Source organism: Myxocyprinus asiaticus, chromosome 23 (genome assembly GCF_019703515.2).
Source record: "Myxocyprinus asiaticus isolate MX2 ecotype Aquarium Trade chromosome 23, UBuf_Myxa_2, whole genome shotgun sequence".
NCBI classification, from domain to species: domain Eukaryota; kingdom Metazoa; phylum Chordata; class Actinopteri; order Cypriniformes; family Catostomidae; genus Myxocyprinus; species Myxocyprinus asiaticus.
The window spans coordinates 19,313,877-19,327,570 of NC_059366.1; the positions used below are offsets into that span (position 1 = coordinate 19,313,877).

The 13,694-nt window shown below is 37.0% G+C and overlaps 2 protein-coding genes across 3 annotated transcripts in view; one reads left to right on the forward strand and one right to left on the reverse strand.

Annotated features, from left to right (window-relative positions):
• The first annotated feature begins 97 nt into the window (after window positions 1-97).
• On the forward strand, window positions 98-11,093 carry abcg8 (ATP-binding cassette, sub-family G (WHITE), member 8). 2 transcript variants are annotated; one of them, XM_051650964.1, is made up of 13 exons: window positions 98-251; window positions 1,561-1,665; window positions 1,847-1,994; window positions 2,087-2,325; window positions 2,429-2,561; window positions 5,581-5,850; window positions 5,933-6,095; window positions 6,485-6,583; window positions 6,676-6,875; window positions 7,008-7,084; window positions 8,491-8,758; window positions 9,361-9,488; window positions 9,584-11,093. In XM_051650964.1, exons 1-13 carry the CDS (start codon window positions 186-188, stop codon window positions 9,719-9,721), a joined length of 2,034 nt encoding a protein of 677 aa, XP_051506924.1. In that variant the 5' UTR covers window positions 98-185; the 3' UTR covers window positions 9,722-11,093. The 2 variants fall into 2 exon arrangements, with proteins under 2 accessions (XP_051506924.1, XP_051506925.1); XM_051650965.1 differs by having other exon boundaries at window positions 6,488-6,583.
• Window positions 11,094-11,966: 873 nt separating this feature from the next.
• The window catches only part of lrpprc (leucine-rich pentatricopeptide repeat containing), a 90,491-nt gene continuing 88,763 nt past the window's right edge, over window positions 11,967-13,694 (reverse strand). The window contains exon 38 of the mRNA XM_051650958.1: window positions 11,967-12,226. Within this exon, the coding sequence (XP_051506918.1) occupies window positions 12,155-12,226 (72 nt within the window). The 3' untranslated portion in view covers window positions 11,967-12,154. The remainder of the gene's footprint in view (window positions 12,227-13,694) is intronic.

Here is a 13,694-nt window from a genome sequence, read left to right on the forward strand (position 1 = left end):
TAAACACTGACTCTTATCAGGGGAACTTTGCTCCATTTTGCTATATAGAGTAGAATCTCTCTGCCACCTCTCCACAGTTTTCCAGGATAACAAGAGGAGCAGGCACTTCTCTAAACAAGAGACCGGACCAGAGGGGCATAGACCCCTGTTTTTCCCGCTTCCACTGGACAGACTTTTCAGCTACTATGTCAGAACAGAGTGTTTTCCATTCAGAAGAAAACCTCAGCTCCACAGCCATCCAACAGGGCAGGGTAAGTTCAGTGAGCAAAGAATATATTGGATGCAGAAATGTTAACCTATTATCAGAAGAAGCACAGTTTTATGCATTCTGTTCCTACAGTGTAACCATTGTCTTTATTTTTCACATTCATGTTTCTGTACAACTGATTTTAACTGTCAGAGGAGTTCATTCAGGAGGATGTTGTACCAAAGGTTCTATTACATAAATGGATGTGAATGGACCCTGAACCATGCAAAGGCTCATGCCACTTCTCTTATCTGTTGACATTTAATAGATCAGATAAATAAATTGCGACCATGATCAGTTTTATGAGCAGGTAATAAGCATAATCTAAATCACCTGATAAAGTATGGCACAAACACACTTGATTTTCAAGCAAATTATTTCACAAAAAGAAACATTCACATATTGCATTTGGACACTATCTGGTTGTCAGTGTTGTTAGTGGAACATGTCCATTAAAAGTCATTTCAAAAATGAATAAGTGACTACACTGTAAAAAATGTCCATAATTTGAACAGTATAAGACTGTGTGCTACATTAAAAAAATGTAATTTGGTTAACGAGTAGTTACTGTAAAATATACGTTAACATTTTTTAATATATTTAAAAAAACAATACATGAAGGTTTATGGTAAAATGTTGTAAAAAAAAAAGTTTTTTAGATGTAAAACTATGATTGTCCCGTATAATTAATGGTTAAAAGTTATATTATGTTCCCAGAATTCCCTGTGTGACCCGTTACATTTCATTATATTTTATGGGAATAGTTATGTTTCTTCTTATTTTTAATATGTTACGTACATTGGGGTGTTCTGTGTTATATTTGATGTAGTTTAGTTAATGTTTACTCCATTATTTTAATTTCACGTGTTACTCTGATGGTGTTTAGTGTTTGTGTGATTGACACTGAGCACTGTCTCTATATGTTTATTGGTCATTGCTCCTGGAAGGGCCACTATTGATGAACTTCATGTCATCATGTGCCCTTCTGTAATTACTACAGTGATTAACAGTACATTATAAAGTGAAAAGCAGATTTTTACAGTTTCAGAAGGTTAATATATCAAGTTTATTATTTAATAATATAAACACCAGTACTGCACCGTAAAATATACAGTAAAAACAACAGATTTAAACTGTAAAATGTACAGGTTGTTCTGTAAACACTTTTACATTTTCACTGTATTTTTTACATAATTATTCTGTCAACCACAGCTGCCAGTTGTTTTTGTAAAAACAACAGGATTTTTTTTTTACAGTGTGGCATTTACACTTCCGTATCCATTAAATGCATGTTTTAAAACACACACACACAGGGTCGAAACATCAAGCTTTTCTCATCCTCAGAGGAGGACAGCAGTCTGTATTTCACTTACAGTGGAGGTCGCAATGAACTGGAAGTCCGCAATCTCAACTTTGAGGTTAGACATATGAATTCACGTTCTTTTTAATCTCTATTTTTTCCATTTCCACCAAATTACCCCTAAAATTGCATTTCCTACTTTCTTTTCTGTTAAACTTCTAGTTAGGCATTGCAGTAAAGCTTTCATCCATGTGGATGATTTTCAGGCACTGTGTGGACTTCTCTGTATTTGTTCACAGGTGGACACAGCGGCGCAGATACCCTGGTATGAGAGGCTGTCAGAGTTTAAGATGCCCTGGGAGATGCACAGCAACAAGCAAACTGCCATAAAGGATCTAAACCTACGTGTGCACAGTGGCCAGATGCTTGCCGTAATTGGCAGCTCAGGTACGAGAAAGAAAGAAAGAAAGAAAGAAAAAGAATGAAAGAAAAAAGAAAGAAAGGGAAAAGGAAAAATCTTTCTCTGTTGTTTGCCTTAGGCTGTGGGAAGACTTCCTTACTGGACATCATAACTTGTCGAGATGAGGGAGGCTCCATGAAATCGGGAGAGATTCTGATCAATGGGAAACCTTCCACACGATCCCTGGTGAAGAAAAGCATTGCTCATGTGCGTCAGGATGACCGTTTATTACCTCATCTCACAGTAAGAGAGACGCTGGCTTTTGTGGCAAAACTTCGGCTGCCTGCACATTTCTCCCAGGACCAGAGAGATCAAAGGGTGAGTGATTGAGCGCTGATATGATCACACACTCACAGTTAAAGGTTACAAGTGACTAACTGTCAGCATCTTGTCTGGTGGGGGGTGTGTTTGGCCTTCACAGGTGGATGATGTCATCGCAGAGCTGCGTCTGAGGCAGTGTGCCCACACACGGGTGGGGAATGATTATGTGAGGGGGGTGTCAGGTGGAGAGAGGAGAAGGGTTAGCATTGCTGTGCAGCTACTCTGGAATCCTGGTGAGTCTGATGTTTTAGTCAACATCATAAAATGGGGACCGGATGTCTGAGACTAATGAAAATGCTTCAATTTTTCATTCTTTTCTAATTTAGTTCAACATTTTTCATGAAAAGAAGCATGAATTTTAGATTTTTTTATTCTGTTAGTATTTGATATGCCCCCCTCTTGCTTTAATGACATCATGCACTTGAGCTGGCATGGTCTCCACTAGTTTATGCAAAAATTATAAATCATGTTATTCCAGCATGATTTAAGAATGTTCCTGTGTGCTTTAATGGAAGCAAGGAAATCTGACCTTTTGTAAAAAGCAGCTAACATGGACCGTGCTACATGGTCAATGTCAAAAATCTTACAACATTTGATTAATAACCTAGAAGTAGGCTAGTGCAGAATCTTTTTTATTAAAATCTTTCTTTGTTTAAAATTTCCCCCAAAATCCCAAAACTTTCATAATTTTCATAATTTTATTTTGGGGGTCTACTAAAATAGGTTTATTTGCTTTAATGTTCAAAAGACACATTATTTTTCTCATACTGTACATTGCTGCAGCACCTCTTTTCACCCTCGGTCTGAAACGCTCTGTTGTAGCTCCTGTCTTTTTAAAGCCCCACTTTCCGAAAAGCCCAGTCTGCTCTGATTGGTCAGCTGGCCCAGTCTGTTGTGATTGGTCAACCACTAAGAGCATGTGTTGGAAATGTAATGCCCCTTACCATAGGCTTCCTGAGCAGCGCATTTCTGAGGAAGGCATTATGTTACATAGTGACATAGCTATTAGGGATCTAAATCGGACGTTTCATCACAATATGATCTTATATCGATTCTCTTGGCCTGCGATCTGATATTTGCTGAAGCTTCAAAGTCTGCCACGATACGATTTCGATTTGATTCGATTCAGGGCCCTGCGATCGATATTCCAATATTATGTGCCTATTTTACACAATCAATACAATTTTTTTTTGCCCTCAAATGCAACCAAAATATAATTATAATATTTTATTGAGCTCTCTGAAAAGTCCAAAATTAGTGTCCACACTGGGACATCCACAACAAAATAAGGTACTTCAAATGTTTAAAAAATTATACAGATAATATTACAGCTTTGATTACAGCTTATTTTTCAGTTTAAACCAATTCAAAGTAATTACATACCCATGACTTGTTTCCACTTTCCGTTCTGTCTGCGGTTTTCTAGGCTACAACTTCCACAGTTGTAGTGAAAAATTCTGTTACAGTTAATTGGGATAAATGTTAGTAAGGGTGTTGATGTGTAAAGTCTTATAAATGATGCTAGTGCTGGGCAGAAGGTGATTTCTCTTTCCTTCGTTAGTGCTGTTCAGAATGTTGGCGTTGTCAAGATGTTTCACATGATGGTTGAACTGCTCCATGGTATTTTAAAATATCAAATTCTCACGTAAAATTCAAATGGATCGAATGTGCAACGATATCGATGGAAGCCTGAATTAATCGTGCATGTGAGCCGCTCTGCATTTGTCACGAGAGCTCACGTTATAAGGAGCGCCCGGTTGATGTGCTCGCACTGATCCTGTCTCTGGAGCTTGCGTTTCGCGGGAAGCCCGGTTGACGCGTGCGCACTTCACGGATAAATTTGGCTTCAAAGACACCGCACACATCCGTGTCCCACATGACAAGCATATTTAGCGCTAATAAAGTGAAATGAATGTAATAAGGTTGCTACATCGCCTGATGGAAATGCGTATGGACGTGGCTGACATGACAGTATTAAAATAAAGGTACATCTTAAAAAAATGTCTATATCGATATTTACGCATTGTATTGATAACATTGGATTGTTGGTTATTGAATTGATGCATCGATCCAGATCAATGAATCATTACACCCCTAGTAGCTATGTCATGGAATTAATGGCTGCACTGTAAACCAGGCATTTCAGGCAGTTCAGGAGCAGGGTTTTCTGTGGGAGAAAGTAACTCCCTTTGGCGTGGACTTTGTGCTTTGTAACTTTGCAGAACTTTTACATGCACAAACAGCTAAATTACATACTAAAGGAAAGGTAAAATCCCAAAAAGCATAATAGGGCCTCTTTAAGAAGTCCCAGATTTGCAGTACTGTACATTGCTGCAGCACCTCTTTTCACCATCTGTCTGAAACGCTCTGTTGTAGCTCCTGTCTCTTTAAAGCCCCACTTTCTGAAAAGCCCAGTCTGCTCTGATTTGTCAGCTGGCCCAGTCTGTTGTGATTGGTCAACCGCTAAGAGCGTGTGTTGGAAATGTAACGCCCCTTACCATAACTGAGTTTTTGCAATGTGGTTTCCATTGTAAATACGAAATGAAGACTGTGATACTTAAAGTCAACATGAAATCAATTACGGAAGGAAAATGAATTGCAAGCACTGTTTCATGTTGACTTTAAAGGTGCACTCAGTATTTTTTTCTTCTTTAAAAAAGTTTTACTCCTAATGAAATGAATTTTAATTTTGAAACATATGTATAAAATTATAAACACATGTGATCAAGACTGAATTCATATCAGTAACCTTATTAAAGCTGTTTTATTCTTCATAGAGAGGGTCAAGGGCGTAACTAGAGGGAGGGCAGGGTGGGCAGCCACCCTAGGGCCTGGGGTGAGAGGGGACCCGCACCCCGAGGGGTGATGAAAAACGACCAAGACCCCCCAAGGAGGGGGCCCGACAGTTTCTTTGCACTGGGGCCCACAAGATCCAAGTTACGTCACTGAGAGGGTCCACTCATTGGGTCACATGACCAGCTGAATACTACTCGCTTAATCTCACTAACCGCCATATTATTGGACACTTAAGATTAAATTAAACATGGCTGAGTGTGAATAGTGAATTTGTACAATGGCAATGGTGAAAACTGTTGCTTTTCAATTATGCTGCATCCATGTCCCTAGCTGTCAGTGTAAGAGGACATAAACAAATATTACTGAGTGCACCTTTTAGGATATGATGAAATTTTCAGGACCATGCATGACAACCTTTATGTTTATATCTGATGTGTGTTTTATATGTGTTCTCAGGTATTCTTATCCTTGATGAACCGACTTCAGGTCTAGACAGCTTCACGGCCCATAATTTAGTAATTACATTGTCCCGTCTGGCTCGAGGGAACCGTCTGGTCTTGCTTTCCGTCCATCAACCCCGCTCAGATATCTTCCAGCTCTTTGACTTGGTGGTACTCTTGTCTTCTGGTTCAGCTGTGTACTGTGGTCAGGCCAAAGACATGGTACCTTACTTCACTGCTCTTGGGTACCCTTGTCCACGCTACTGCAACCCCTCTGACTACTATGGTGAGTGGGAAAAAGAAAACTGATGTTATTATTTTATCATTTGGTTCAGTTGTTGTATCTGAACTGTGAACTTCTTATACAGTGGACTTGATAAGCATCGATCGGCGCAGTCCTGAAATCGAAGCAGAGTGTTTGGAGAGAACTAGGATTTTAGCAGCACGATTTGTAGAAAAGGTGAAAAACACTGAGGATTTCATGTGGAAATCAGAAGATTGTGGTCCTCTGGCCCTGGACAGCCCTCAAAGGTAACTCTTCACATAATAGGCAGTTGATGCATAACATTTCCATGGGCTTTTTTTAAATAAACATCAAGATTTTAGGTAAAAATTTAAATTTAATATATATAGGAAAGTTCATATTTTAGGTCCTGTAACTGGTCACCAATTCTAATCCCCATTTTGCCTTCACTACTTCATTTGAAATGATCCTACATTGCAACAAATTCATTTTTAAAAGTACAAATATTTCATCTATTTTTCCAAGTAGGTCATAAATGCTGTATGTATAATGATTTAAAAAATAAAAAAAAATAAAAAGAGTAAAATACTTTTAACAATGGTTTTAGATGGAGTTTAGCACATAAACTTTCTAAAAGCATTTCATGTCAATTATCCTAATACATTTTCTGTGTCAGCAGTACTCCCCCCATCTCAAACAAGGAATCAGTGATCACAGTGTCCCAACAGAAGAACCGATTTCCGGGTAAACTGCACCAATTCACTACCCTGATTAGGTAAGGAAAAAAGCTGAAAACACTTCCTTAATTCATTGAACTGGTAGCTTAAAGTATCTTCTGAAAGCTTTTTCCATTACATCTGTTTTCAGACGGCAGGTATTTAATGACTACCGGGACTTGGTGACACTAGTAGTTCATGGTTTGGAGGCGTTGCTGATGTCACTGCTTATAGGTTTCCTTTACTACGGGGCTGGAGGAGAGGGTCTTTCTATCCAAGATACAGTGGCTCTGCTCTACATGATAGGAGCTCTGACACCTTTTGCTGTGGTGCTGGACGTCATAGCAAAGTGTGAGTAAAACATCACCAACTGTTTGCTCCTCCATATTATTGATATATGAGGATATTTTTGTTTTGTTGTCTTCAAATCTCTGAATAGACCTTATACTGTATGTCCAGTGGTGTAATATTTTGTTTCCACAGGCCATTCAGAGAGAGCTATGCTGTATCATGAACTGGAAGATGGCATGTACTCAGTCACCCCATACTTTTTTGCCAAGGTAAATATATTGTGTAAGAACTTCAACAGAGGAATGACAGTGTTATAGATGACCTTGAGCCTGCTTTGCCTGGATATAAAATTAAAATACCATTTCACATTTTATAAACTTTGGATGGCATTAGATTAAACTTTTTCCTTGTTTAGTTGTTCATGAACATGCAATTAGTTGTTCAAAGTTGTTCAAGTACTCTGACAAAAGAACACATACAGTATAAGTTCAAATGTCTTAGACCACTAGTGAAAATGCTTCTATTTTGCATATATATTTTTTGCAAGTTCTTTTCTAGTTTAATACATTTTTAAACTACTTTAAAATGTAATTAAAAATTAGAAGTAGTGTTAAAAGTAGAATTTAAAAAATTGCATGAATTTCAGAATTTAATAGTAGTTGATATATCCCTCTTTTGCACATGCATTAGAGTTGGCATGGACTCCATATGTTTGTGCAAAACATACTAATATCGTTAATGACACAGATTTACTTACATTTTAGATAATGGCCTAGAAAAAGTGCAGAATGTTAACTTTGTTTGAAACTGTTCAAAATCCTAAAACTTTATATTCCAAACTTTATTTTAAATGAAAAAAGATTTTCATTGTAATCTCAGACGTTTGAACCTCACTGAATATATTTAGTCTTTCATTGTAATACTGTAGCTTTGGATTTTGTAAAATGCACAACATAATTTGCATTAGATGTTTAATACAGTGTGCAGTAGCTTGTGTACAGTTGTCGCTCAGTTGGGGAGACCAAACACTATAGACTGGCCCTATACTATTGAAATGAATCAAGAGATAAAAAAGCTGAAAAAAGTTGCTCAACCAAATAAAGAGGAGGTGCAACCAAAAATCAAAATGCCATTCTTTCAAAAGGAGGTGCAACTCACTCTATAAGCGAAATTAGAGCTACAGCTTTTTTTGATTGAAAATACATGACTTTAGGCCAACCTCAGGGCCTTCATCAGACATCAAGAACTTGAACAAGGGACATTTTTTAAATGTTATTTGCCAAGTTCTTCTTGATGTCGGATGAAGGCCCTGAGGTTGGCCTTCTTTTGAAAGAATGAATCAAGAGACATCAGCAAATGAACATTCATGTTTACATTGAGTTTTACAGTACACAGGATATCTATTTATTGTTAGTTTGATACTGCTATACTGAATTTGTTTCTGAAGTTCATACTTGCAGATTACTCTTGAACATGTCATAAACAAATTGTTTAGAAACAGAATAATTAATATTAAAAAAAAATCAGTTACATATGATTTATGTGGACAGTGTAGTAGTCTAGACAGGGGTGAGTGACTCAAAAAGGAAAGGTCATGAGTTGAATATTAGCTACTGTTTGTTTCAATTATTTAGTTACTGGACTGACCATGCTCAAGTTCCAGTGTCTCTTTCAGGTCCTCGGCGAGCTGCCAGAGCACTGTGCCTTTACACTGGTATACGGTGTGCCCATCTACTGGTTGGCTGGCCTCAACAATGCTCCCGATCGTTTTCTTCTCAACTTCCTGTTGGTGTGGCTGATGGTGTATTGTAGTCGCTGCATGGCACTATTTGTGGCGGCAGTGCTGCCAACACTACAGACCTCTGCTTTCATGGGCAACGCTCTCTTCACAGTCTTCTACCTGACTGCAGGCTTTGTCATTAGTCTGGAAAATATGTGGTTGGGTAAGAACCCCTGTCACTGTAGAGTTACCAATAGAGTAATTCAACCACAAAGGAAAAATCTGTCATCATTTAATCACCTTCATCGAAAACCCACATGACTTTCTTTTTTCAGTGGAATACAAAAGGAGACATTTTGAGGCATGTACCGTTCACTCTTTTCCATGAAATTATAATGAATGGGGACTAAAGCTTGCAAACTTCAACTCAAAAATGTAGTCCATACCACTACAATGGCATCTATTCCAAGTTTTATGAAAGCTGTCATGTGATAGCTTTGTGTGAGGAACAGACCCAAATTTAAGTCGTTATTCACTGAAAATCTTGACATCAACCCTAGCTCTTCTCATCACTTTCAACAACAGGTATATTCTTCCTTTTTTTACTTTTGAGTTACACCGAAAAAAGAAAGTTGTACGGGTTTGAAACAACATGAGGGTGGGTAAATAATGACAGAATTTTCATTTCGGGGTAAACTATCCCTTTAATGCAGAAATTCAGACTGTTAGTAGCTTGAAATATGTTTTTGCTTTGTATGTTTTGCTAAATATGTTTAAAATTGAGTTGAAATACAAGTTTATTTTTTTATTTTTTATCACCAACAGTGGCGTCTTGGTTTTCTCACATTTCATTCATGCGCTGGGGTTTTGAGGGAATGCTGCAGGTTCAGTTCCGTGGGACCAAACTCCCTATCACTATTGGAAACCTGACGATAGAATTAGATGGCATTAAAGTGAGTAACACTGGCGTGTAAAACACAGATCTATTGTGTTTCCAATCATGGTTTCCAAAGTACTCTAATTAACAAGGGTTCCATTTTATTTTCAGGTTGTGGAGATGATGAAAATGAACCAGTATCCCCTTTATTCCTGCTACCTGGTGCTTATTGCTGTCGCTGTGGTTTTCATACTGCTCTATTTTGTGTCACTCAAATTCATTAAACAGAAGTCCAGTCAGGATTGGTGAAGAGCAAAGATCACACCTAACTATTGAGGTTCATTGAACTACCACTGCCTGCCACTGGATGGCAGCAATGTACTGTTTCTGTACTCTCTGAAGTTCTCTGCCGTCATTTAATTTAATTATTAGCTTTTTGGCAAACTATTAAAGCTCATGTTTGATATATACCCTTCAACAACTTTTGCATGTCACAATTAAGATTTCATTCATGTAGTCTTGTTTTCTTTTGTACATAATATTTTTGTATGTTTAATATTACTAAACTTAACGTATAGTACAGGAGTTTTGAAAACTGGTATTGGCTTAAAGTCGCATTGGGTAAATGCCTGTTTTTCCAAAACAGTGCTACAATCCACTTTTTTCCTGAACGCGGAAGTATTTGATAGGATTCCTTTCAGTTTCCAGTCTTTTCACTCATGTCGGCGTATTTTCTTAGCAGGTAATGTGATGTTTAAGGTATTACATTTGTAAAAAATGGTCAAAAACATGTGGTTCTACAGTGCCTCACCTAAGAGTGTGGATGACATAAAGCGATGGTCGTCAGTTAGTTATGTTGATATCATTAACTGCTTTGAATTATTATTATGACAGCCAACAACAGCACAAGCTGAGCCTGAAATTCATTTTACTCCAGAAAGTTGCCAGCGCACTGCAAGTTTTTTCTCCCCCTGAAACCCTCCTCCTCCACAGCACCACTTGTCTCGATCTGCTATATGAGGATTGTATGGAGGCCTATGTCTACTTGTGCAGCAGCATGTCTTACGTACTTTCAGATAAAAGATTAAAATGGAAACAGGAAAATTCATGTTGTGAATAAATGTAGTTTCTGTTACAGCTATTTAGGCATGTTTAGAAGTTCATGGCAAATTCACTTGAAACATTCCAAACTGTTTTAAAATGGTCTTTTATATTTCATTTTAAAACTTCATGATGCTAATGAGCTAGCAAAGAGCTCTTGAAAAGTAGTGTAATTCCCCATAGACCGCATTTGGCATGCACAAATCCACTGGCCTTCTCCACCTCTTTGAGTCTCCTGGGCACCCTGACAGTGCAGGAAACTCCCTTTGAGACAGTCAACAACAAGATCACGAGCTCTTCAACAATGATTTACCAAAAAAAAAAAAAAAAAAAAAAAAAAAGACAACATGCAAAAAGCCTACATGAATGCCATATAAAATTATAGTTACAATAAACAGTTACAGTAATTAAGGCCAGTGTTATTAGAAGAATGTCACAGAAAAAATATATTTAAATGAAGGTGAATGCATCTGGGATTTTGACATCTGGACAACACAGAGAGCTGAGTGACCTTGACTAAGTTTACTTAGTAGCTAATATTTAATGTCTACATGTTTTGGAAATAAATTGACAGTTTGAAGCCTTTGTCATGGAATTATGTACAAAAATACTCCCAACAAATGTCTTGGTGCAATTCAATTTCTTTACAGGTTTACATGACATTGCATGAGGAGGAATATTGATTGTGTGACCACGTGACTCTGGTTACATATTCACCCCATAATAAGAGGGTAAAAGGTCAAACCTAGACTAGTAAAGACACCTAAATACAAGGGTTGATGCTCCAATAGTAACCAAAATGTTTTTAGACTCCAAATGACTGCCACTGGATGGCAGCGATGTTCTTTTCTTTTCAAAGACTTTTCCCCTGTTTGGTGAGAGATCAAAGCTGGGGTTTAGGAAATATACATAAACTGCTTGTCTTTGTAACATTCTAAATTGATTTAAATATATGTTAGATTTTACAGCTTATCAAAGTGTGTTCCAATAGAGATACACTGAAAAGCTTTTGTAAGTCACACCAAGAATGCATTTGTATTTTAAGATCTAGATAAAGCAAGTTTGGCACTTCTGTTAAATCCTGGTAAATCTACAGAATATATATGACTGAGAAACAAATATACCATATATACTATAATGCTGGATGCATGTCAGTTGATCCATGATCGTTCCAATGAGATATTTATTATACAGTATAAATGACTACATAACTGAGCATCTGGTTAAAATGTTCTGGTAAAGAAGCTTACTATTTTATGTATACACTTAATACTTTATCTTCCATGCAAGATCCACATTATATCATACTACAATGCATCTTACAGGAATACGTTTCTATTCTGTGACGTCAAAATCTACATCGCAGCAGCACTTATTGTGACTCATATAACTTATTGTATGACACCCATTTTAAAAACAAAAAGAAAAAGAAAGATTAAAAAGAAGCTGGAGATAAACGTCGGTGTTTACATTTATTTGCATAAATACAGTACCTATGTACACAAGGTAACCATATCGTCACCATATCATCATTATGGAGGGCAGGAACAAATTTGAACAGACACAAACAATCACAGTTTAGCACACATCTTGTATGTAAAAAACAAAAGTTTAATAAAGGATGAGCAGAAGAGAGGTTTTCTAGTCATCTGCAGGATTCACCGACTCGGAGCGCTGCTTCTTCAGTTTGTCTGCGTAAAACCTAAACGTCTCCTGAGGAACAGAAAACAAACAGCATTTTTCATATATTATAAGTCAATTTAAGTCAAAAGCAAAACTAGCCAACATTTTCCAATACAACTGAACTTGGAGTGTGTGGCGTGTTGTTTTCTTTCAGAATCTGTGTGTAGTAATGTATTCTGCCCTCTGGGGCAAACAAATAACAACCACACGGTCCAAACAATCCTCCTTTCTCATTTCATCATGCAAACCAGATTAATTCACAAATAACATGTATTTACTCTTTCCCCCTCCTAAAGTTGTCCTAATTAAACACCACAAGCGCTTGTAAACAGCAAAGTCTCTCCCTATTTTTAGAAGGTGAGTGCTTTAGAAGATTACCATTTCTCAAACAATGTATATTCCCTTATTAATGGGGTAATTAAAGTTGATAAATAGCAGCTGCTGTGTACGAGAAATGAGGCCAGATGTGAACGGCACCTCAAATCTTTCCTTATCGCCTTTCTCAGGAGACTCTTTGTACTCTGGTATTAGCGGTGAAAATGCGGGACCGATGGAACGAGGGAAGGAGCTTGAATGGAATGGGATGGAGTGCTACCTGAGATTGCTTTGTGAAAACTTAAAAAGGTGCACAGAGAGCTTAGTGAGTGGCGTGGAGGGGTTTGCAGATGGTTGGCAGTCTCCTGTAACGCTGTTTAAAAACATGGTAGTGCTGTTCTGACAGGTAGTAAATAATACACAATGTGTGAGGTGAACAGCGATGGCTTTTATGGTACTGTTAGTGTAGGGGTATATCAGGTAAGGAATACGAAATTGAAGTGAATCTGGTTCTAATCAATCAGTGTTTTAAAAAATAAGACAAATGATGTAAGATTAATAAATGGAGAAGCTTGAATACATTTTTATTTGGCCATGAAGTTTCCTAAAGACTGTGTCCTTCCATGGTTCTTCCTTGTCTCGCAATTTGTGAGAGAGTATTAAGAATGTTTTAATAGCATTTCTGATTTAAAATTTAGTAGCAAAAAACAACGTTAGAGTTGATAAGTTCAATTTATTTCCATAAATCAGTTCAAACTGTCAGTTTCAAAATTTGGATTTAATGATTTGTTTTAGTCATACACAATAATGTTCATATTTAGGTAAATACTGTTTATTACTATGAAATAATATGATGTATATTTGAGTATAAATAAAAATATATTATTATTATGTTATTATATTAAATTATATTTTTTCCTTGTGTTAATTTAGTGAAAAACAATGTGGAAAACATCGGTTATTTTTTTGTGTTTTCGTTTTTCCTAGGACTGCCGATCGATTGATATTTTATCAAATTACATGATATGCAGATTCATTTATCAATTTAATCACAAACAATCACATTTGAATATTTTCTGAAATAGGCCCCAAATAAAGATCATTCAATATATAAGAAATGGATTACAAATATAATATAATAATGCAGATAATTCAAAGACATTACATTATTGTGGCAGATGAA